General features: G+C 44.9%; 1 protein-coding gene across 1 annotated transcript in view; it reads left to right on the top strand.

Annotated features, from left to right (window-relative positions):
• LOC125460206 (monoglyceride lipase-like) overlaps window positions 1-22,654 on the top strand; it is a 75,226-nt gene that overhangs the window by 24,334 nt on the left and 28,238 nt on the right. Inside the window, exon 4 of the mRNA XM_048547359.2 lies at window positions 8,916-9,052. Within this exon, the coding sequence (XP_048403316.1) occupies window positions 8,916-9,052 (137 nt within the window). The remainder of the gene's footprint in view (window positions 1-8,915; window positions 9,053-22,654) is intronic.

Below are 22,654 nucleotides of genomic sequence, written 5' to 3'. Positions count from 1 at the left end.
CAGTTCTTTAAAAGCTTTCCAATTAGTCCCTTTGCTCTGCTCTGTTCTCAAGCACATGAGAACAGCTCAATTTCTAAGTTCCTAACCAAGCCACATTCCTGTTCAGCTTGGGAATGTATTGGTTTTCCTATTGTGGCTTTTGTGTCAAAATCTTGGAACATGAGAACTACAGCAACAACTTCCCTACCCTCCTGAGCGTGCAGAGCTATTTGCAAGAATGGTACTGGGTATAGTGATAGACTGAAGAAGTTGAGACTGTTCTCCTGGGAGAGAAGAAGGGCTGAGAGGAGATTTGATAAGGTTAGAGAGAGAGAAAGTGTTTCAGCTCGTAAAAGGAACATGAACTAGAGGGCATAGATTTAAAGCGATGTGGAAACGAAGCGAGGGTGAAGTTAGTGAAAACCTTTTCACTTAGTGAGTAGTTGGGATCTGGAATGCACTGCCTGGAAAGTGGTGGAGACACGTTTTGTTGAGGCATTCAAGAGGGGCACGGGATGATTATTTAGACAGAAATAGTGTGTAAAGTTTTGGGGAGAAAGCAGGAGACTGGCGCTGGGTAATGACTCTTGTTTAACAGGCCAGTGCACAATGATCTCCTTCCATGCCATAACAGTTCTGTGACTCAGTGAACTGCACTATGGGTGTACCGTTACAACAGGGACTGGAGTGCTTCAAGAACCTTCTCAGCAGCAAATGAGGGATAGTCAGTAACCTTTGTCGTTTTTAATGAAGCCCATGCCTTAGAATAAATTTATTTTAAATATTACACTTAAAAATGTGACAATTAGCATCACAACTTGACGATGCTAAAGAAAAGTATCTCCTCTGATGAAGTTTTGTGGTGGACATTTCTGGGCCCCACACTTCAGAGAAAATGTAAACTTTCTAGTAATGGAAAGTTGAAAGAAAAATACAAATTCCTGCCATTGTCTGCATTTAAAGTGAATGCGTTAGCATCTATTTCTCTCCCTAACCATGATTAAGAGCTCTGTAGTGTCAGTGATGCTAGCCTGATATAGTTTCAGAACAAAAGAATTTTTGCACCTTGCATTATTGTTCACTTCCTGATGTATGGCACTGCATGTTGGGAAGGATGTTGGGCAGCTTTGATACTGCTCTTTGAAACTGTTCAGAAACAGAGATTGCTGGAGAAAGTAAGCTGGTCTGTGGAATGAAAGCAGAGCTAATCTTTTGGGTCCAGCAACCCTTCTTCAACGCTGTTTCTCTAGCAATTTGTGTTTTTGTTTCAGATTTCCAGTATCGACAGTTCTTTGTTTAATTGAAAATGTGTTCTGTGCCTGCTCATTTCTGAAGAAACTCGGCAGGTCTGGCAGCATCTATGGAGAGAGAGAAACAGAGTCAGCGATTCAAGTTCCAGTTCTGAAGAAGAGTCACTGGACTTGAAACATCATCTGCGATCTCCCTCCACAGATGCTGTCAGATCTGCTGAGTTTCTCCAGCATTTTCTGTTTCTGTTTCAGATTTCAACCTTCCCCAGTTCTTTGTTTTATTTACCAGGGCTGAGCAATCTCACTTAACAGGAAGGATAGAAAAATAGGATTTTTGCCTCGGAACATACAAGATTAAGAGGTGGTCTTATATATCTTTTTGATGATGTGGAGGTGTCAGTGTTGGATAAAGTCAGAAGTCACACGAACCCAGGTTATAGTCCAAAAGGTTTATTTGAAGTCACAAGCTTTTGGAGCATCGCCCCTTTGTCGGGTGAAGTGAAGGGAAGCACATGGGCACACCTGCTGAAGGAGCACTACTTTACTTCCACTCCTATGTCTTATGGTCTTAGGCTTTGAAAGCTTGTGATTTCAAATAAACCTTTACACTATAACCTGGTGTCATGTGACCTTTCAAGAGGACAGGCAGTTTTAATAGAGCATCAAAGAATCCCAACAGTGCGAAAGCAGGCCATCAAATCCAGACCCGCCGTCTTACCTTGCATTTCCCAGGGCTAATCCATCTGATCTGCAAACACACAGAGAACATGTAAACTCCGCACAGACAGTCACCTGGGGCTGGGATTGAACCCAGGTCCTTAGTGCTGTGGGGCACCTGTGCTACTCACTGAGCAGTAAGAGGGGGAGAAAAGATGCCCAAGAATCATAGAAGTGCACAGTTCAGATGACGTCTTTCAACCCATCGAATCTACTGCCAAAACTACACCAAACTCAAGCTTAAGTGGGTCCATAATTAGAGATCGTTAATGACCAATGGCAACAGATCCTGAGGGGTGATAAGGAAGTAAATGATCATTCTGCTGAATAGCTGTTAGGATCTGGACTGCTTGATCTGAAGAGAATATGGAAGTTGATTCCATAATTTGAAAGGAATGTTTGACAGTTAATGGAGGATGATGAACTTGGTGGGGCTATGGAACATAAACACTGGTGGATGGGACTCAGTTTGACTGCCTTTCAAAGGGGCCTCCTACTGCGCTGCAATTTTCTGTAATTTACATCTCCCACTGTGTTAAACCTCTCCAGTACAGTCTGCAGGTTCCAGGCAATCGGCGTTTTGTTTCGCTGGCTCCATGAAACAACCCACGGGAGTTTAGCTTCAGAATCTAGCTGGCTCAGCACAAGGATGGGCGTCCCCACACCTTGTAGCCCTCTACTAAAGCCAGCTATGAAAGCAGCCGTACCCGCTGTGCATGCACTCTTTGTGTTAAACGCAGACGCGCAATTATTGGCAGTTAATTGACTGGTTGGGTCAGCATTTTACTGCCCAGCTCCAGTTGTCCTCAGCAGGTGGTGCTGAGCTGCCTATTTAACCACTGCTATCCATTTGCCATTACCGAGGGAATTCTAGGATTTTGACCCAGCAACAGTGAAGGAACAGTGATATATTTCCAAATCAGGATGGTGAGTGGCTTGCAGGGGATGGTGTTTCCCGCTACCCTTGTCCTTCTAGATGCTAGAGGTCACAGGTTTGGAATATGATGGTGTAGCAGCCTTAGTGAGTGACCACAGCACATCTCACAGGTGGTATAATTACTGCTACTGGGCACTAATAGTGCAGGGGGTGAATGTTTAAAGTGATGGATGAAGTGCATAACACTAAGACTAGCTGGTCTTGGATGGTGTCAAGTTTCCTGAGTGTTATTATATAGTCACAGAGTTGGACAGCATGGAAACAGACCCTTTGGTCTAATTTATACGTGCCACCCAGATATCCGAAAATAATTGAGTCCCATTTGTGAACATTCAGCCCATATCCCCCTAAATCCTTCCTATTCATCATCCAGATGCTTTATAAATGTTGTACTTTACTAGTCTCCACTACTTCCTCTGGCAGCTCATTCCATACACAGACTACCATCTGTGTGAAAAAGTTGCCCCTTTGGTCCCTTTTATATCTTTCCCCTCTCACCTTAAACCTATGCCCTTTAATTTTGGATTCCATCACCCTGAGAAACAGACCTAGGCTATTCACCCGATCTGTGTTCCTCATGATTTTATAAACCTCTTTAAGGTTATCCTTCAGTCTTCAACGCTCCAAGAGAAAAACCCAGCCTATTCAGTCTTTCCCTATAGCTCAAACCCCCCAGTCCTGGCAACATTCTTGTAAATCTTTTCTGAACCTTTTCAAGTTTCACAACATCCTTCCTACAGCAGGGAGACCAGAATTGAACACAGTATTCCAAAAGTGGCCCTAACCAATGTCCTGTACAACTGCAACACGACCTCCTAGCTCTTATACTCCATGTACCAACCAGTAAAGGCAGGCATACCAAATGCCTTCTTCACTATCCTACCTACCTATGATTCCACTTTCAAGGTACTGCAATAACCCAGAGAAATAGTAATTATCCCATTACATTCAGGGTTTGTGTCATGTTGATGGTGATCAAATGCTGGAGAAACAGGAGGTGAGTTACTCAGTATATGATTCCTAGCCTTTGACCAGCTCTTGTGCCCACTATATGTATAGGGCTCAAACAAAAACAAAGGTTGCTGGAAAAGCTCAGCAGGTCCATCAGCATCAGTGAAGAAAATCAGAGTCAACATTGCTGGTTAACTGGAGTTCTCAGGAAAGGTCACTGGGCCTGAACCATCTGATTTTTCTTCATTGATGCTGCCAAGCCTGCTGAGCTTTTCTAACATCTTCTGCTTTTCTTCCTGATTTACAGTATCTGCCGTTCTTTCGGTTTTTATTATGTATAGAGTTGGCCCGATTCCTGTTCTGTGGCCTGTGATAGGGTGGGTAACAATTGAAGCAAATTATCATAAGATTTGACTGTGCAAGGCCAAAGGAAGTGGTAATGGGACAAGTAAAGCAGGAAGCAAACAAAGATATGTTTAGGTGAAGTGAGGATGACAGAGTCATGAACAAACCTCAACTGAAACAAAAAAACATGAAAAGCCTAAGCCAGAGGAGACAAAAATAAATTCAAGCCAGAAGTTATGTCTTGAAATTGTTAAACTCAATGGTGAGTTTGGAAGGCTGTAAAATGCCCGATTGAAAAATGAAGCTCTGTTCCTTGAAGTTCTGTGGATCAATATTAGAAAACTGCATGTGGCCATGCTAGTGCAGTCAGCATGGGAACCAGGTGAGTTGAAGTAACCAAAGTTGGAAAGACAACAAGGTGTGGAGCTGGGTGAACACAGCAGGCCAAGCAGCTGAGACACCGCCCAGTCTCCATGGTAACTAAGCCTCACAGGTAGAACTCATGACAAATGATATGACACTCGATTTTCCATTGAATTAGAGTCAGTCTAAAGCACAATCAGATGATAAAACCTCATGTCAGTCACTGAATTGGCATTGGTCTCAGTAACATTCCCTTAATGTCGCCGGGTCAAAATCTTGGAATTCCCTCCCTAACAGCATTGTGGGTCTACCCATGCCGTCAGGAAGGCTGACGTTTTGGGCCTAGACCCTAAGGTGCTGCTTGGCCTGCTGTGTTCATCCAACTCCACACCTTGTTATCTCAGATTCTCCAGCATCTGCAGTTCCCATTATCAGTTGGAAAGTTTAGAATTGTGCTTGTGACTAAATGGAAATGTTCTGCAAAACTTTTACTCTACACTTCTCAGAATGACTGATAACTTTAAGCAACTTTGACCAACTCAATGGAATTGTACAAGATTCAAGTTAACAAGTCAGTTGACAAAATCGAATAAGTATGAAAACTTTTAATGAAACAATCCAAACAAAAGCAACATTGACTAAACATTGCCCAGCAATAACCAATACACTGAACTGCTGAAAAGTAAATCCTTATTGTTACTTTAACATGACCGATATCACATGCTATGTATGTATACACTATGATCCCCTCTCCATGGGAATAGAGTCTTCAAAGAAAGCAGTTCACAGTCAATCCAGGGAATTGGGTACCTTTGGGCTGAGATCATTCTTTGTCCCAAACTGGGACCGCTTTGCAGAACACCTCCGCTCGGTTGACACTAAACAACTGCACCTCCCAGTCGCAAACCATTTCAATGCCCCCTCCATTCCTCAGATGACATGTCCATCCTGGGCCGCCTGCAGTGCCATAATGATGCCACCCGAAGGTTGCAGGAACAGCAACTCATATTCCGCTTGGGAACCCTGCAGCCCAATGGTATCAATGTGGATTGCACAAGCTTCAAAATCTCCCCTTCCATCACTGCATCCCAAAACCAGCCCAGCTTGTCCCCGCCTCCCTAATCTGTGCTTCCTCTCACCTATCTTCTCCTCCCACCTCAAACCGCACTCCCATTTCCTACCTACGAACCTCATTCCGCCCCCTTGACCTGTCCGTCCTCCCTGGACTGACCTATCCCCTCCCTACCTCCCCACCTACACTGGCTCCATCCCCACTTCTTTGACCTGTCTGTCTCCTCTCCGCCTATCTTCGCTTCTACCCATCTTCTATCCACCTTCTCTTCTCTCCCTGTTTATTTCAGAACCCCTTTCACCTTTCCCATTTCTGAAGAAGGGTCTGGGCCCGAAACATCAGCTTTCCTGCTCCTCTGATGCTGCCTGGCCTGCTGTATGCATCCAGCTCTACACCTTGTTATCTCAGCTTTCAAGGAAACCTTATTCTGTTTGCCGACTTTTGCATTCTATTCCTTACTACCCCGATAGGGCCTCTCATTTTATCTTGCTGCCCCAAAATGTTGGAGACTGTTCACTATGAGCTCTGTCCCTCTCATCTTTGTTTTCAGACACAAATATTTGCATCCAGTTCTCTGAGACACCGCCCAGTCTCCATGGTAACTAAGCCTCACAGGTAGAACTCATGACAAATGATATGACTCTCGATTTTCCATTGAATTAAAGTCAGTCTAAAGCACAATCAGGTGATAAAACCTCATGTCAGTCACTGAATTGGCATTGGTTTCAGTAACATTCTTTTAATGTCGCCGGGTCAAAATCTTGGAATTCCCTCCCTAACAGCATTGTGGGTCTACCCATGCCATCTGGAAACCAGTGGTTCAAGAAGGTAGATGACAAGGTGTAGAGCTGGATGAACACAGCAGACCAAGCAGCGTCAGAGGAGCAGAAAGGCTGACGTTTCAGGTCTAGACCCTTCGTCAGAAATGGGCCCGAAACATCAGCCTTCCTGCTCCTCTGATGCTGCTTGGCCTGCTGTGTTCATCCAGCTCTACACATTGTTATCTCGGATTCTCCAGCATTTGCAGCTCCTACTATCACTGGTTCAAGAAGACAGCTCACTACCAATTTCACAAGGGCAGCTACGAATGGGTAATAAATGCTGGTCTCACTGATAGAAGTAAAATGCTGTTTGGTCTGGTCGGGATCTCCTTGTTATTTTGATATAAAAAACCCAGCACTCGATGCACAGCAGCAAAATTGCAGATGCTGCCAGAGAAACTCGGCGAGTGTGGCAACATCCAGGGAGAGAAACAAAGTTAATGTTTCTGAAATTCACTTCAGAACTGACATTCAAAAGATGGCACACTGGACCCAAAATGTTAACTCTGCTTTCTCTCCATGGACGCTGCTGAATTTCTCCAGCAGTTCTTGGTTTTGTTTCAGATTTACAGCATCCACAGTTGTGTGGTGTTTCTTTTAGCAAAATTACTAATGCTTAGCTTGAATTTGACCTGCATAAACTGTACCCCAGAAGTGAAGAGCTAATCAAATCAATCTGAATTTTAGTAAGGTCTATCCATGCAACAACCTCTTTTTAAAATTAACCATAAGACCGTAAGACATAGAAGCAGCCATTCGGCCCATCGATGCTGATAAGTTTCTCAACCCCATTCTCTGGCTTTCTCCCCATAACCCTTGCTGCCCTTGATCATCAAGACACTTCAGCACATAAAAGGCACTGCATTCAGATTTGTTCCTAGACCAGGGATGAAATATTCAAAAGTTAAGGTTTTTTTTTCTGAGAGCATCTCAGCTAGTCCCAGTCCCCTGCCCTTTCCCCGTTGTGCTATAGTTTTACTTTCTTTTTAGGTGTTTGTCTTACACTGTTACAGGGATAGGATTGGGTGGGGTCTGGGTGGGATGCTCTTTGGATGGTCGGTGTAGACTTGATGGGCCGAATGGCCAGATTCCACACTGAAGGGACCCTATGATTCTATGATCAATTCCATTTTGATAGTTCCCAGTTGAACCTACTGCTTCCACACTCCCTATGGTAGCTCAGTGGCTAGCATTGGTGCCTCACAGTTCTAGGGACCTGGGTTCAATTCCACCCTTGGGTGATTGTTTATGTGGAGTTTGTATGTTCCCTCTCTGTTTGCATGGGTTTCCACCCACAGCCCAAAGGTGTGCAGGTTAGGTGGATTGGCCAGGCTAAACTGTCCTTTTGTGTCCAGAGATACGCAAGCTAGGTGGGCCAACAGAGTTACAGGGTCTGGGTGGGTCTGGGTGGGATGGTGTGGACTCGATGGGCTGAATGCCCTGCTTCCACACTGTAGGCCCGTTCCATTCTGACATTTCCCAGTTGAACCTGCCTTCCCCACACTCCCCGTTGTCGCTGTGCAATGCAGGCTTGTGGTAACCCTTTCCATTTCCCACAGATGTCTGCCATCACCCTCAATGTGGAAAGCACTAAATCTCAGTTGACACCCCATTGTCCTTTCAAGGAAGGTCTCCACTCAGAAACCTACACTACTGCTTGGACTCATACATTTGTCCTTTGAAGTCAGAAGAAGCAAGACCAGGCACTCTTTTTTGTGGAAGTAAAATAAAGTGCTTTCTGGAAAGGTTCCATGGAAGAGTCACTGAAAACATTAACTGTTTTCTCTCCATAGATTCTCTCCAGCCGAGTTTCTCCAGAATTTTCTGTTTTTCATAGAATCATAGATAGCATCATAGAATCCATACAGTGAGGAAGTAGGCCATTCAGCCCATCAAATCTGCACCAATACTCTGATCCCATCTAGATCCAACGCCCCAAGCTCCACAATGCCTGTAAACCAGCATTTACCACATCCCTGGGCACTACGGACAATTTAGCACGGCCGATTCACCTCACCGGCACTTCTCTGGACTGTGGGAGGAAACCGGAGCACCCGGAGGAAACCCACAAAGACACGGGGCTAATGCGTGAATGGCACACAGTCACCCAAGAGTGGAAGGGTTTCTGATGCTGTGAGGCGGCAGTGCTAACCACTGAGCCACTGTGCCACCCTGTGGATTTCCCACATCCACAGTCATTAATGTATATTTTAGTGCTTTGTATGTTTCTTTATGGAAGACAATAGTTTCCCAGCGAATTCTCCATGGGAGCACACTGACCAATTAGAGTCGACTTGTCAACCAATCAGCACCCTTTTGTCATGTAGTGTAAGTTGTTGTTCCCTTTGAAATTTTGACATTTTTGCATCTGTCCTGATGAGTTCAAGGTGAGAAGCTTTGAAATTGGCTCCTTTCTCATCAAAACTGAAGCCAAGTCCTACCAAGCAAAAATTCAATCTTCTTTCTCCCTCCGTACACAGTTGGCCATGGGCAGAGTGAAGGCAAGCGCATGGTTGCATCCGATTTCAGAATCTATGTCCGGGACTGCCTGCAACATCTTGATCTGATGAAGGACCGCCACCCAGGCATGCAGATCTTCCTGTTTGCACATTCCATGGTAAGTGACCTGTTGAAACACGGGAGAAGTATGGTGTTGCTTGACCAGGAGAGGCTGGCTCCAGACTAAGAGTACCAAGATTTATTTGAAATCACAAGCTTTCGGAGCACTGTTCCTTTGTAACCTGATGAAGGAGCAGTGCTTCGAAAGCTTGTGATTTCAAATAAATCATTGGACTGTAACCTGGAATCAGGATGTAGATCATTCACCCCGTTATGCTTGCTCCTTCACTGTCCAATAAGATCATGGCTGATCTCTGTATATTTCCAATTTCCCCACCCACCCCGATCACCTACTTAATAAGAATTGATCCACTTCCACCTTAAAAATATTTCAATTACTCCATCTCCACTGCTTTCTGAGGCAGTGAGCTGCAAAGTCATGTAAAATAAAATGCCCCTTATCTCTGCCCTAAAAGGGTGACCACTAACTTTCAAATGGTCTCTCCTAGTTATGTACGCTGACCCACAAGATGAAACATCTATTGCATGTCCACCATGTGAAAACCATTCAGTATCTTATACACTTCAACCAAATCACCCCTCATTGTCCTAAACAGCAGTGGAACCAAGCCCAGTCTGTCCAACGTTTCCTTATAAAGAGATGTACGAGGCAAAGTTTTCACACAGAGGGTGGTGAGTGCCTGGAACATGTTGCAAGAGGAGGTGGTAGAAACAGACATTAGCAGCATTCAAGAAGCACCTGAAAGAATACATGAATAGGAACGGAATGGGGGGTTATGGATCCTGTAAGTGAAGACAGTTTTAGCATGGAAGGACAAAAAGTGTTCGTGCAGGCTTGGAGGGCCAAAGGGCCTGTTCCTATGCTGTATTGTTCTTTGTTGTTTTTAATCATAAGACAACCCACTCATTCAGCTATCAGTCCCATAAGCAGCATTCAACATGTATATCCTTCTCCAAATAAGGAGGTGAAGAAACTGCACGCTATGTTGGAGATGTGGTTTTACCAATAACCTGTACCACTGAAACTTAACCACAAAGAACAAAGAAAATTACAGCACAGGAACAGGCCCTTCAGCCCTCCAAGCTTGCGTCAATCCAGATTCCCTATATAAACCCGTCGCCTATTTTCCAAGGATCCGTATTCCTCTGCTCCCTGCCCATTCATGTATCTGCCTCGATACATCTTAAATGATGCTATTGTGCCCACCTCTACCGGCAACGTGTTCCAGGCAGCCAACACACTCTGTGTAAAGACTATGAAGGAAATGTCTGCAGACAGTGACAAGAGTGGGATTTGAACCCACACAAGCAAAGCACAAGGGATTAACCATCCATCGCCTTAACCTCTCAGCCATTTCGTCTCAGACCTTAATGTTGGCCACCTACTTTTATGTTAAATTTGGCAGATAATAATTCTTTATTATTACTCTTAATTATGTGATGCATCTGCATTCTAATGTTCTGTGACTCATGACGAGAACATCTAAAGCCCACTGCACCTTGGAATTCTGCAGTCATCCTCCATTTAAATAATACAAAGCTTTTTTATTCTTCCTGCTAAAGAGAACAACTTCACATTTTTTTCACATTGCATTTGCACTATACCTTTCACATTATATTCGAGCCTTATGTCGGGTGCAGACTTGATGAGCCATAGGACCTTTACTGCGTTGTATGAATCTAAGCGTATTCCATCTGCCAGATTTCCATCCATTTATTCAATTGATCTATTTTGTTGATAATATGCAGAAAAGATTCAGGAGAATGGTTCCAGGAGTGAGGGACCTGAGCTGCTTGAACAGACTGGAGAAGTTGGGAGTGTTCTCCTCAGAGAAGAGAAGCTTAGAAGGTGAACTGAGCGAAAGGGGTACAAAATTACAAGGGATCTGGGTAGAGTTGAGAGAGAGGTGGAAGGTTCAAGACCCAGAGAGAACAGATTGAAGGTAGTTGGAAAAAAGAAGCAATGATGATTTGAGGAGATCAGAGAATATTTGGTAGACGTTTTCCAAATTGTGAATGGGCTGGATAAAGTAGACAGGGACATTAATTTCCTGCTTGTGAAATAAAAAGAACGCGAGAGACGTGGATTTAAAGTGGTCTGCAAAAGAAGCAAGGGTGATGTGAGAAAGACTTTTTCACACAGCGGGTAGTTAGGGTCTGGGAGGCACTGCCTAGAAGTGCACTAGAAGCAGGTTCAGTTGAGACATTGAAGAGGTGAGGCTGTTGACTTGCTCGCCAAACTGATTTATTCTTGTTCAGAGATGACATCATCAGTGGAGCCTCCGAAACGTCAGAGTGAGAACCAACCAGCTCGGTGAGCAAGTCAACAGCCTCAACCACAACACAAGCTACAGATCTTTGCCAAAACTTTAAACATTGAAGAGGTGCTTTGGATGGCTATTTAAATCGTAATGGGGTGCAGGAAAAAGGGGGGGAAAGGCAGGAAATTGACACTGGGTCATGAAGCTTTGTGTGTGCATCAGTGTTTTGTTTCTGGGTAAAGTTGCCATAGACCCAGGGGGTGCTATCTCATTAGAGTGATGACTGGTGGTGGTTTAACCTGAGGTTCACCACAGCTCAGGCGAGGAGGGATATAGGAGAGACCTCCATGGTAATCTCAGCCAGTACAGGAATTGAGCCCGCACTGTTAGCATCGATGTGTGGAATCTCAGGAGACAGGTGAGATTTTAAACCAATATCTTGCCTCAGTATTTACTGCGGAGGAAGACATGAAAACTAGGGAACTAGGGGAAATAAATAACGATGCTTGAGAAAGAATCCACGTTACAGCAGAGGAGGTGGTGGTGGCCTTATAACATAAAGGTAGATAAGTCTCTGGGACCAGATCACATGTATCCCAGGACATTGTGAAAAGCTGGGTAAGAAAGTGTGGGGCCCCTAGCGAAGATATTTGTATCTTTAACAGCTACGTGTGAGGTGCCAGAAGACTAAAGGGTAGCTAATGTTGTGTAATTATTTTTAAAAGACTGCAAAGAAAAGCCATGGAACTATAGGGAACTAAGGGGCAGCTCGGTGGTTCAGTGGCTTGTTGGCTCAGTGGTTAGCACAGCTGCTTCACAGTGCCAGGGACCTGGGTTCAATTCCATTCTTGGGTGACTGTCTGTGAGAAGTTTGCAAATTCTCCCCGTGTCTGCATGGGTTTCCTCCCACAGCCCAAAGACGTGCATGCTAGATGGATTGGTCATGTTAAATTGCCCATGGTGTTCAGAGAGGTATAGATTAGGTGGGTTACATGGGGATGGGTCTGGGTGGGATCCTCTGAGGGTTGGTGTGGACTTGTTGGGTCAAAGGGCCTGATTCCACACTGCAGGGATTCTATGATCTGCAGAGCAGTTAGCCTGACCCCAGAGATGGGTAAGCTGTTGGAGGGGGTTCTGAGAGACAAGATCTACATGCATTTCAAAAGGCAAGGATTGATTAGAGGTAGTCAGCATGACTTTGTGAGTGGGAAATCATGTCTCACAAAGCTGAAATGAAAACTGAAATTGCTGGAAAATCTCAGCAGGCTTGGCAGCATCTTTGGAGAGAAATCAGAATTAACATGTTGTAACATTTCTTAAAACTGTTAACTCTGATTTCTCTCCACAGATGCTGCCAGACCTTCCAAGCTTTTCTAGCAATTTGTGTTTTAGTTTCAGATTTCCGGCATCCGAAGTTCTTTCAGCTTTTATTCTCAAAAAATTAATTGAGTTGTTTGAAGAGGTGACCAAGAAGATAGATGACAGCAGAACAGTAAACATTGACTACATGGACTTTAGCAAGCCCTTCGACAAGGTTCCACATGGTAGATTGGTTACAAAGGATAGATCATGTGGGATCCAGGAAGACCTAACCAATTGAATACAAAATTGGCGTGGCAGTAGGAGACAGAGACTGGTGGTAAAGGGATTTTCTTCAGCCTGGAGGCCTGTAACCTGAGGTCTGCTGCAAGGAGTGGTGCTGACTCTACTGTTGTTTGTCATTAATATTAATGACCTAATGGAGGAGAGCTGAGAGACTTCGCTGAGGAGCATTCTGGGAGAAGTTGTCTTGGCTGATGAGCGAAGTGAGGAAGATCCTCGTATCCAAATGTTACATTACTGTAATGTTTCCTACCATTTCTCCTCCTTTAACCAAAAAAGAGATATTGAACAGGCTGTTGGGAAGTTTGTTGCAGCTTAGAAGATATTTGGTCTGTTTGAAATGATTGTGTTGTAATTTAAGTAACCACTTAGGGCTGCTGGTTGACATGAGTGAGGGCTTAGGTGAATACTGGGCTTCAGAGAGTAAAGCAGGCCAGTTCAGATTCTTTTATCTCCCTCAGAGTAAAGGGGCAGAGATGGCAGTTAGAGCAGTAGAATGCTCCTCCTGCCTGATGTGGGAGATCAGGGAACAGTCTAGTGTCCCTGACTACTATGTTTGCAGGAAGTGTAACCGGCTACAACTCCTCACAGACCGTGTTGTTTGTTTGGAGCAATAGTTGGACAAACTGAGGAGCATACAGGGGGGAGAGAGTGTGTTAGACACTAGTTACAGCCAGGTGGTCACACCACAGGTCCAGACAGACAGATGGGTGACCACCAGGAGAGGCAGGCAGGTAGTATAGGGATCTCCTATTCCCCTCTCTAACATGTATACCGTTTTGGATGCTGTTGGCGGGGATAGCCTCTCATGGCAGTATAACAGCAGCAGCCAGGCCCCATAGCTGGCCCAGCTGTAGAGCAGGGTCAGGCAAGATTGAAGTGAACATAGGTGGTAGGAGACTCACTGGCCTGGGAACCAGAGTAGCAGTTCAGTAAGCAAAGGGATCGAGGGGAAGGTAAATGTTCAGACCACTGAATCAGAGAGAAAAAACAGGCAGAGGCGGGTAAATGAAACACAATGGTACTAGTAGGCTGAAGTGTGTGTATTTCAGGAGTATTATAGATAACAGAGATGAGCTTCGAGCCTGGATCAGTACATAGGACTATGATGTTGTGGCCATTACAGAGACTTGGTTCAGACAGGGGCAGGACTGGCCGCTCAACATTTCAGGGTTTTGGTGTTTTAGATGAGATAGAGAGGAAGGTAAAATAGGTGGAGGAGCTGCATTACTAATCTGGGAGAATATTATATCTGCACTCAGGACATACTGCAGGGCTCACCCACTGAGGCAATATGGGTCGAGCTGAAAACTAAGATTTGCGCAATCACTCTGATAGGATTATACTATGGGCCCTCTAGTATCCACCCAGACCTTGAGGAACAATTATGTCAACAGAAGAGTTTCACCAGGATGCTGCCTGGATTAGAGAATGAACTATAAGGAGAGGCTGAAAAACTCAGGTTGTTTTCTCTGAAGCGGCGCAGGCTGAGGGGAGACCTGATAGAAGTCTATAAAATTATGAGATGCATAGCCAGGGTTAATGGTGAGAATCTTTATCCCAGAGCTGAAATGTCTAATACTAGGGGGCATACATTTAAGGTGAGAGGGGGAAGTTCAAAGGAGATGTGAAGGGCAAGTTTTTTACACAGGGAGAGGTAGCAGTCTGGAATGCTCTGTCAGGGGTGGTGGTTGGGGCAGGTATAGTATGTTCATTTAAGGGACTTTTTGATAATCATGTGAATATTCAAGGAATGGAGAAATGTGGACCAAGGGCAGGCAGAAGGGATTAATTTAATTTAGCATCATGTTCAGCAAAACTTTGAAGGCCGAAGGACCTGTTCCTGTGCTGTACAGTTCTATGTTCCAACGATTTGGATGAGAACATAGGAGGCATGATTAGTAAGTTTGCAGATGACACCAAAATAAGTCTCATAGTGGATAGTGAAGAAGGTTATCTAAGTGTACAATGGAATCTTGATCAACTAGGCTGGTTAGTCGAGGAATGGCAGATGAAGTAAATGCAGTGAGGTGTTGCATTTTGATAAGATAAACCAGCCTAGGACTTACACAGTTAATGGTAAGGCCTGGGAAGTGTTGTTGAACAGAGAGACCTAGGGGTGCAAATACATAGTTCCTTGAAAGTAGCGTTGCAGGTAGGGAAATGAAGGCGTTTGGCTTCATTAGTCGGAACATTAAGTACAGGAATTGGGAGATCATTTTTTTAGATTAGGGTTCCCTACAGTGTGGAAACAGACCCTTCGGCCCAGCAAGTCCACACCAACCCTTGAAACATCTCACCCAGACCCATCCCCCTATAACCCACACACCCCTGAATACTACGGGAAATTTAGCATGGCTGATCCACCTAACCTGCACATCTTTGAACTGTGGGAGGAAACCGGAGCACCTGGAGGAAACCCACGCAGACACAGGGAGAGTGTGCAAACTCCACACAGACAGTTACCCGAGGCTGGAATCGAACCCGGGTCCCTGGCGCTGTGAGGCTGCAGTGCTAACCACTGAGCCACCCAAATGGTGTGTTATGGCTGTACAAGACATTGCTAAGGTCACGTTTGGAGTACTCCATACAATTCTGGTTGCCCAATTATAGGAAGGATGTTATCAAACTGGAAAGGGTACAAAAGATTTACAAGGATGTTGCTGCGATTAGAGAATTTAAGTAATGAGGCAAGGTTGAATAGGCTGGGACTTTTTTCCCTGGAGTTCAGGAGGCTGAAGGGTGACATTATGAAGGGCTATGAAATTATGACAGGCAAAGATAAAGTGAATAGCCAAGGTCTTTTCCCCAGGGTGTGGGGAAAGGTCCAAAACCAGAGGGGCCTAGGTTTAAGGTGAGAGGGGAAAGATTTAAAATGGACCTAAGGGGCAACTTTTTCATGCAAGGGGTGCAATGCATATGGAATGAGCTGCCAGAAGAAGTTGTTTAGATTAGATTAGATTCCCTACAGTGTGGAAACAGGCCCTTCGGCCCAACAAGTCCACACTGCCCCTGAAGCATCCCGCCCAGACCCATCCCCCTATAATCCACGCACCCCTGAACACTGCGGGCAATTTAGCATGGCCAACCCACCTAACCTGCACATCTTTGGACTGTGGGAGGAAACCGGAGCACCCGGAGGAAACCCGCACAGACACAGGGAGAATGTGCAAACTCCACACAGACAGTCGTTAGTACAATTACAACACTTAAAAGACATTTGAACACGTATATGGATAGGAAAGATTTAGAAGGATATGGGCCTGGTCAGCATGGACAAGTTAGGCCAAAAGATCTGTTTCCGTACTATGTGACTCTATGATTCTCAGCTCACTGACCTGTGTGTGTGTGTGTGTGTGTGTGTGTGTGTGTGTGTGTGTGTGCTCTCTGATGAAGGGTCTAGGCCCGAAACATCAGCTTTTGTGCTCCTGAGATGCTGCTTGGCCTGCTGTGTTCATCCAGATTCACACTTTATTATCTTGGATTCTCCAGCATCTGCAGTTCCCATTATCTCCTTGTGTGTGAGCCAGTTTTTATGTGTGTGTCTGTATGTGTGTGTGTGAGCCAGTGTTTATGTGTGTCTGTATATGTGTGTCTGTAAGTGTGTATCTATTTCTCTGTGTGTGTCTGTATGTGTGTATCTATATATCTGTGTGTGTGAGCCAGTGTTTATGTTAATGCTTGCATGTGTGTAAGTCTGTTTGCGTCTATGTGCAGTTTTGTCTTTGTGGGCGTTCGTGTCTACGTGATTATGTCTTTATGTGCGTGTTCCAAAGCATTTATTACTGTATCTCTGCACTAATAACATATTTGAAAAGTAATCTGGTACAGTCATTGTGGTGATTATTCAGTGATCTGGGTTCAATGGATCACTCCCTTCTGCTTGTAATGACCAACCCCTGATATCTGGGTTGGTAAACAAGAGAAAGAATGTTCCTCAATTATTCACAACCTGCCTTTCTTTTGCTCACTACACCATCTGAAAAATGAAAGCATCCAATTACCAAACAGTTCCCACATTACAGATTGGGATAGCATGGTAGCTGAGTGGTCAGCACTGCTACCTCACAGTGGTAGGGATCCAGATTCAATTCCAGCCTCAGGTCGTTTTCTGTGTGGAGTTTGCACATTCTCTCTAAGTTTGCTCTGGCTTTCTCTCACGGTCCAAACGTGTGAAGATTAGGTGACTTGGACATGGGAAATGTGGGAATAAGGAGTGGATCTGGGTGAGATGATCTTCAGAGGGTTGGTGTAGACTCAGTGTGCCAAATGGCCTGCTCGCACATTGTAGGGACTCTATGATTCTAACAATTAACTTATCTTCTAGTTAACCTCAGCGCTCAGATGATACAACATTAACGTGTTGCTTGGTGTTTTACATTGGAACGGGGCTGTTGTAAAACTTCACCTCATTAAATGCACCAAAAACAAAGAGAAGGATGTGTTTTTGTTGCTTCCTGTCCTCACCAGCACCTCTTGCAAACTGATTGTCGGTATTTCCAATGGGATAGCAGAACTGGGTGAACTCAGTGTGGAGCTGTGCCAAACAGCTTGAATCATTTGGTCACTCATTCATAGGCTGAAAGGCTTACCAGTAACACCAGCATTTATTATCAGCCCCTACTTGCCCCTTGAGAAGGTGGTGGTGAGTTGCCTTAGAACATAGAACATAGAACATTACAGCACTGTACAGGCCCTTCGGCCCTCGATGTTGTGCCAACCTGTCATACCGATCTCAAGCCCATCTAACCTACACTATTCCATGTACGTCCATGTGCTTGTCCAATGACGACTTAAACGTACCTAAATTTGGCGAATCTACTACCGTTGCAGGCAAAGCGTTCCATTCCCTTACTACTCTCTGAGTAAAGAAACTACCTCTGACATCTGTCCCATATCTTTCACCCCTCAATTTAAAGCTATGCCCCCTCATGCTCGCCGTCACCATCCTAGGAAAAAGGCTCTCCCTATCCACCCTATCTAACCCTCTGATTATTTTATATGTTTCAATTAAGTCACCTCTCAACCTTCTTCTCTCTAATGAAAACAGCCTCAAGTCCCTCACCCTTTCCTCGTAAGACCTTCCCTCCATACCAGGCAACATCCTAGTAAATCTCCTCTGCACCCTTTCCAAAGCTTCCACATCCTCCTTATAATGCGGTGACCAGAACTGTACACAATACTCCAAGTGCGGCCGCACCAGAGTTTTGTATAGCTTCACCATAACCTCTTGGTTCCGGAACTCGATCCCTCTATTAATAAAAGCTAAAACACTGTATGCCTTCTTAACAGCCCTGTCAACCTGGGTGGCAACTTTCAAGGATCTGTGTACGTGGACACCAAGATCTCTCTGCTCATCTACACTACTAAGAATCTTACCATTAGCCCAGTACTTTGCCTTCTTGAACGACTGCAGTCGTTGGTGTGTAGGGAACCAACAATGCCCTTTAGGTAGGGAGTTCCAGGATTGTGACCCAGTGACACTGAAGGAACAGCGATATATTTCCATGTCAGGATGGTGAGTGGCTTGGAGGGGAACTTGTAAGAGATGGTGTTGCCATGTATCTGCTGCCCTAGATCTACTAAATGGTAGCTGGCTAAGAGGAGGTGATGGCCTATCACTGGGCTGTTAATCCAGAAGCCCAAGTAAACTTTGGAGATACCAGTACAAATCTCACCACGGCAGATGGTGGAATGTGAATTCAAAGAACAATGCAGCATAGAAACCGGCCCTCTGAGCCTGCGCCAGCACATTTTGCCCTTCCATACTAAAACTGTCTTCACTTGCAGGATCTGTATCCCTCGATTCCCTTCCTGTTCATGTATTTATCCAGGAGCTTCTTGAATGATGCCATTGTGTCTGTTTCTTCCACCACCCCCTCTGGCAATGTGTTCCAGGCACCCACCACACTCTGTGTGAAAAAAAAGCCTCTCACATCTCTTTTAAACTTCCCCCACCCCTGCCTTGAACCTGTGACCCCTAGTAATTACCCACCCCGGGAAAAAGCTTCATCCTTTCCACTCTATCCATGCCATTCACACTCATAAACCTTGACCAAGTTGCCTTTCAACCCTCTGTGTTCCAGTGAAAACCGTACCATCTCCAAAGCATCCACATTCTTCTGGCAGTGTGGTGACCAGAACTGTATGCAAGAAAGTACGGGATAAGAGTCTAATGATGACCATTGTCAATAATCAGGAAAAACCTATCTAGTTCACTCACATCCTTTTGGGAAGGAGACTGCCATCCTTGTGATCAGAGATAATGGGAACTGCAGATGCTGCAGAATCCAAGATAACAAAGTGTGAGGCTGGATGAACACAGCAGGCCAAGCAGCATCTTAGGAGCACAAAAGCTGACGTTTCGGGCCTCGACCCTTCATCAGAAAAGGGGTCTTTTTCTGAGGAAGGGTCTAGGCCCGAAACATCAGCTTTTGTGCTGCTTGGCCTGCTGTGTTCATCCAGCCCCATACTTTGTTATCTAAAACTGCCATCCTTACCTGGTCTGATTTGCATGTGACTCCAGACCCACAGCAATGTGGTTGACTCTTAACTGCCCTCTGGGCAATTAGGGATGGCAATAAATGCTGCCTGGCCAGATACACCTCATCCCATGAATGAATTGGATGGTGGGATTGGATGATGCTGTCCAAAGAACTGGAGCAAAGTTATTGAAGTGAATCTTGCTACTGAGTGTCGGTGGTGGAGGGAGTGGGGTGTTTGTGGATGTGGTGCCAGTCGAGCAGCTGCTTTGCCCTGGATAGTATCAAGCTTCTTGAGTGTTGTTGGGGCTGCACCTATCGCTCATTAATGTGAGATTCTCCCTGCTCCCACAGCCCCTTCTGAGTGAGGTTCCTGTTGGGATTCACTTTTCATGGATCTGGATGGAAGCAACCATCAGATGAGATGTGAAGTCCCTTGGGCCAGAGACAGGGACCACTTCCATCCCACTCCTCCTAAATCATCCTGGCTCTGTCTTTTTTTTAAATTCTTTTCCCCACACAGCCCTTCAATAGCCCTCCCCCAGACAGTGGACCTGGATTAGTTCAAACCAGTACAATAACTGCATGTTCATATACAAATTTGCAGAAGTCCTGGTGTTGGACTGGGATGGACAAGGCCAGAAGTCAAATGACACCAGGTTACAGTCCAACAAGCAGCGGTCTGAAAGCTTGTGCTTTCAAATAAACGCTTTGGACCATAACCTGGTGTCTGACTTCTGACCATGTGTTTACATGGGGCCATGCTTTTCAGCTCCCTCTACTGTTTTAAAGTGGAGGTAAGGGTCTCTATACACTGTCCCCATCAAACAGTCCTAGGACAGGGACAGCATGGGGTTAGATACAGAGTAAAGTTCCCTCAGTGCTGTTCCCATCGAACACCCCTGGAAAGGCTCAGCACAGGGTTAGATACTGAGTAAAGCTCTCTCTACATTGTCCCCATCAAACACACCCAGGACAGGGACAGCACAGTGTTCGATACAGAGTCACATGAGGTCTGCATGTGACCAATGGTTCCTAGTGTCTGAGTGAAAGAGAAAATGGAATGGGAAGGTCACACAGAAATCATTTCCCCAAAAATGAGCAGCTTCAAGGAACAAGCCGTAGAAAATCAGCTGATGTGGCTTGCTGCAGACTCGAGTTCTGCTCGAAATGCTGAACCCGTTCATTTTGATGACTGGTATTTAATCTCTGGGGAAAGATGAAGAAAATCAATGTAAAACGATACAAAGCTGACTTAGCAGTAATCTGACTTACTGAAGGGATACGTCAGCAAATACATTGAGGATTGTGAGAGTGAGCGAGGCTCCCTGTGAGACAAGAGTTATTTTCATTCCCAGGTTACACCCACATCACACACTCAGTCTGAACTGAGCTCAGTCTGTTAATTAATTTTGGTTCCACTTGATGGAGACAATTTTTCCAAATAAATGTTGTGTTTATCAGAATGGATCTGTTGGCTTGGGTGAAAGGGAGCATTTTCCATTTGAACTGGTAAGATTGGCATCAAACACTCCCAGGACAGGTACAGCACAGGGCTCAATACAGCGTAAAGCTCTCTCTGCTCTTTTAAACTGAAAGTAGATCTCACGCAACACTGTTCTCAATCATTCCTGTACCAGGTACCGCATAGGGCTCAGTACCGAGTAAAGCTTATTCTACTCTTTTAAAGTGGAGGTAAGGATCTCTTTACACTGTCCCCATCAAACAGTCCTAGGACAGGGACAGCAAGGGGTTAGATGCAGAGTAAAGTTCCGTCAGTGCTGTTCCCATCGAACACCCCCTGGACAGGCTCAGCACAGGGTTAGATACAGAGTAAAGCTTCCTCTACACTGTCCCCATCAAACACACCCAGGACAGGGACAGCTCGGGGTTAGATACAGAGTAAAGCTCTCTCTACACTGTCCCCCATCAAACACGCCCAGGACAGGGACAGCACGGCATTAGATACAGAGTCAAGCTCCCTTTACACTGTCCCCATCAAACACACCCAGGACAGGGACAGCTCGGGGTTAGATACAGAGTAAAGCTCTCTCTACACTGTCCCCCATCAAACACGCCCAGGACAGGGACAGCACGGGGTTAGATACAGAGTCAAGCTCCCTCTACACTGTCCCCATCAAACACACCCAGGACAGGGACAGCTCGGGGTTAGATACAGAGTAAAGCTCTCTCTACACTGTCCCCCATCAAACACGCCCAGGACAGGGACAGCACGGCGTTAGATACAGAGTCAAGCTCCCTCTACACCATTCCCATGCAACACTCCCAGCCTAAAGAAGCTTGAGGAGAGCTGGCACTGTGCAATGCTAGTGTGAAACCAGGACAAATATATAAACTGAGGATAAACCTGACGCATTGTTGTCTGCTGGCGCTGTTTAGGGAGCATTTTCACATCACCAGTTTATATCGAAATAGAGGTTGAGGACATTCAGCAAATTGCTATTTGGCCTACTGTGTCAATGCTGACGACATGAAAGGGTCATACATTTTGCAGCTCCACTCCACCCCTCCCTTTCTCCATTGCCCTGCTAAAAGCTCTACCTTCAAGTATTTCTCCAATTCTATTTGAAACTTACCATCAAATCTGCTTCCATTAACTTTTGGAAAAGTTTTGTCCAAATGCTAAATATCTTGTTATTACTATAATATTTTTTATAACATTCAATGATGTCCAGTCACAAGCAATCAAATTCCGTAGTAGATATCCCAAGAAATAAACTTGATTAACTCATTTCCCCTTAAGCAGAAGTATAAACTTTGTCAATCACTTTGATCCTAATTCCTTCTACAATTTTTTGATAAAACTTGAGACCTGTGTTTGCCCGTACCCATTGCACAAAGTTAATGCATAGTCATTGTGATATGACAAGTGTCACTATAAACCAGATTCCCACAAATTGGCAGCGTTCCTCCAAAACATCAGATACTAAATTTACTTCTTTCATGAGCATAGCCAGCAATTTTTAAACCACCCCCTAGCTGCCAGTGGTGCTATTTCAGAGTTAGCCACATCACTGTTGGGTCTAGGCTCATGTGCAGACCTCCTTCCTAAATGAACCAGGCAACTGTTTTAACAAGCAATCAATGATTGCTTTCATGATCACCGCAACTTCTTAATGCTGTAAGTTATTAATTGAGTTCAAATTCCACCAGGCCAAAGGGGATTTGAACCCAGAACGTTAACAGGCTTTTAGCTTATTAGCCTATGACGTTACCATTCAGCCACATCCTGTCTTTTTGTAAGCTTGTTTATTGTTCACTTTTATAGTCCCA

The sequence above is a fragment of the Stegostoma tigrinum genome, chromosome 11 (genome assembly GCF_030684315.1).
Source record: "Stegostoma tigrinum isolate sSteTig4 chromosome 11, sSteTig4.hap1, whole genome shotgun sequence".
NCBI classification, from domain to species: domain Eukaryota; kingdom Metazoa; phylum Chordata; class Chondrichthyes; order Orectolobiformes; family Stegostomatidae; genus Stegostoma; species Stegostoma tigrinum.
The sequence above is the reverse complement of the archived record's forward strand: the minus strand, read 5'-3'. Positions and strand labels throughout refer to the sequence as shown.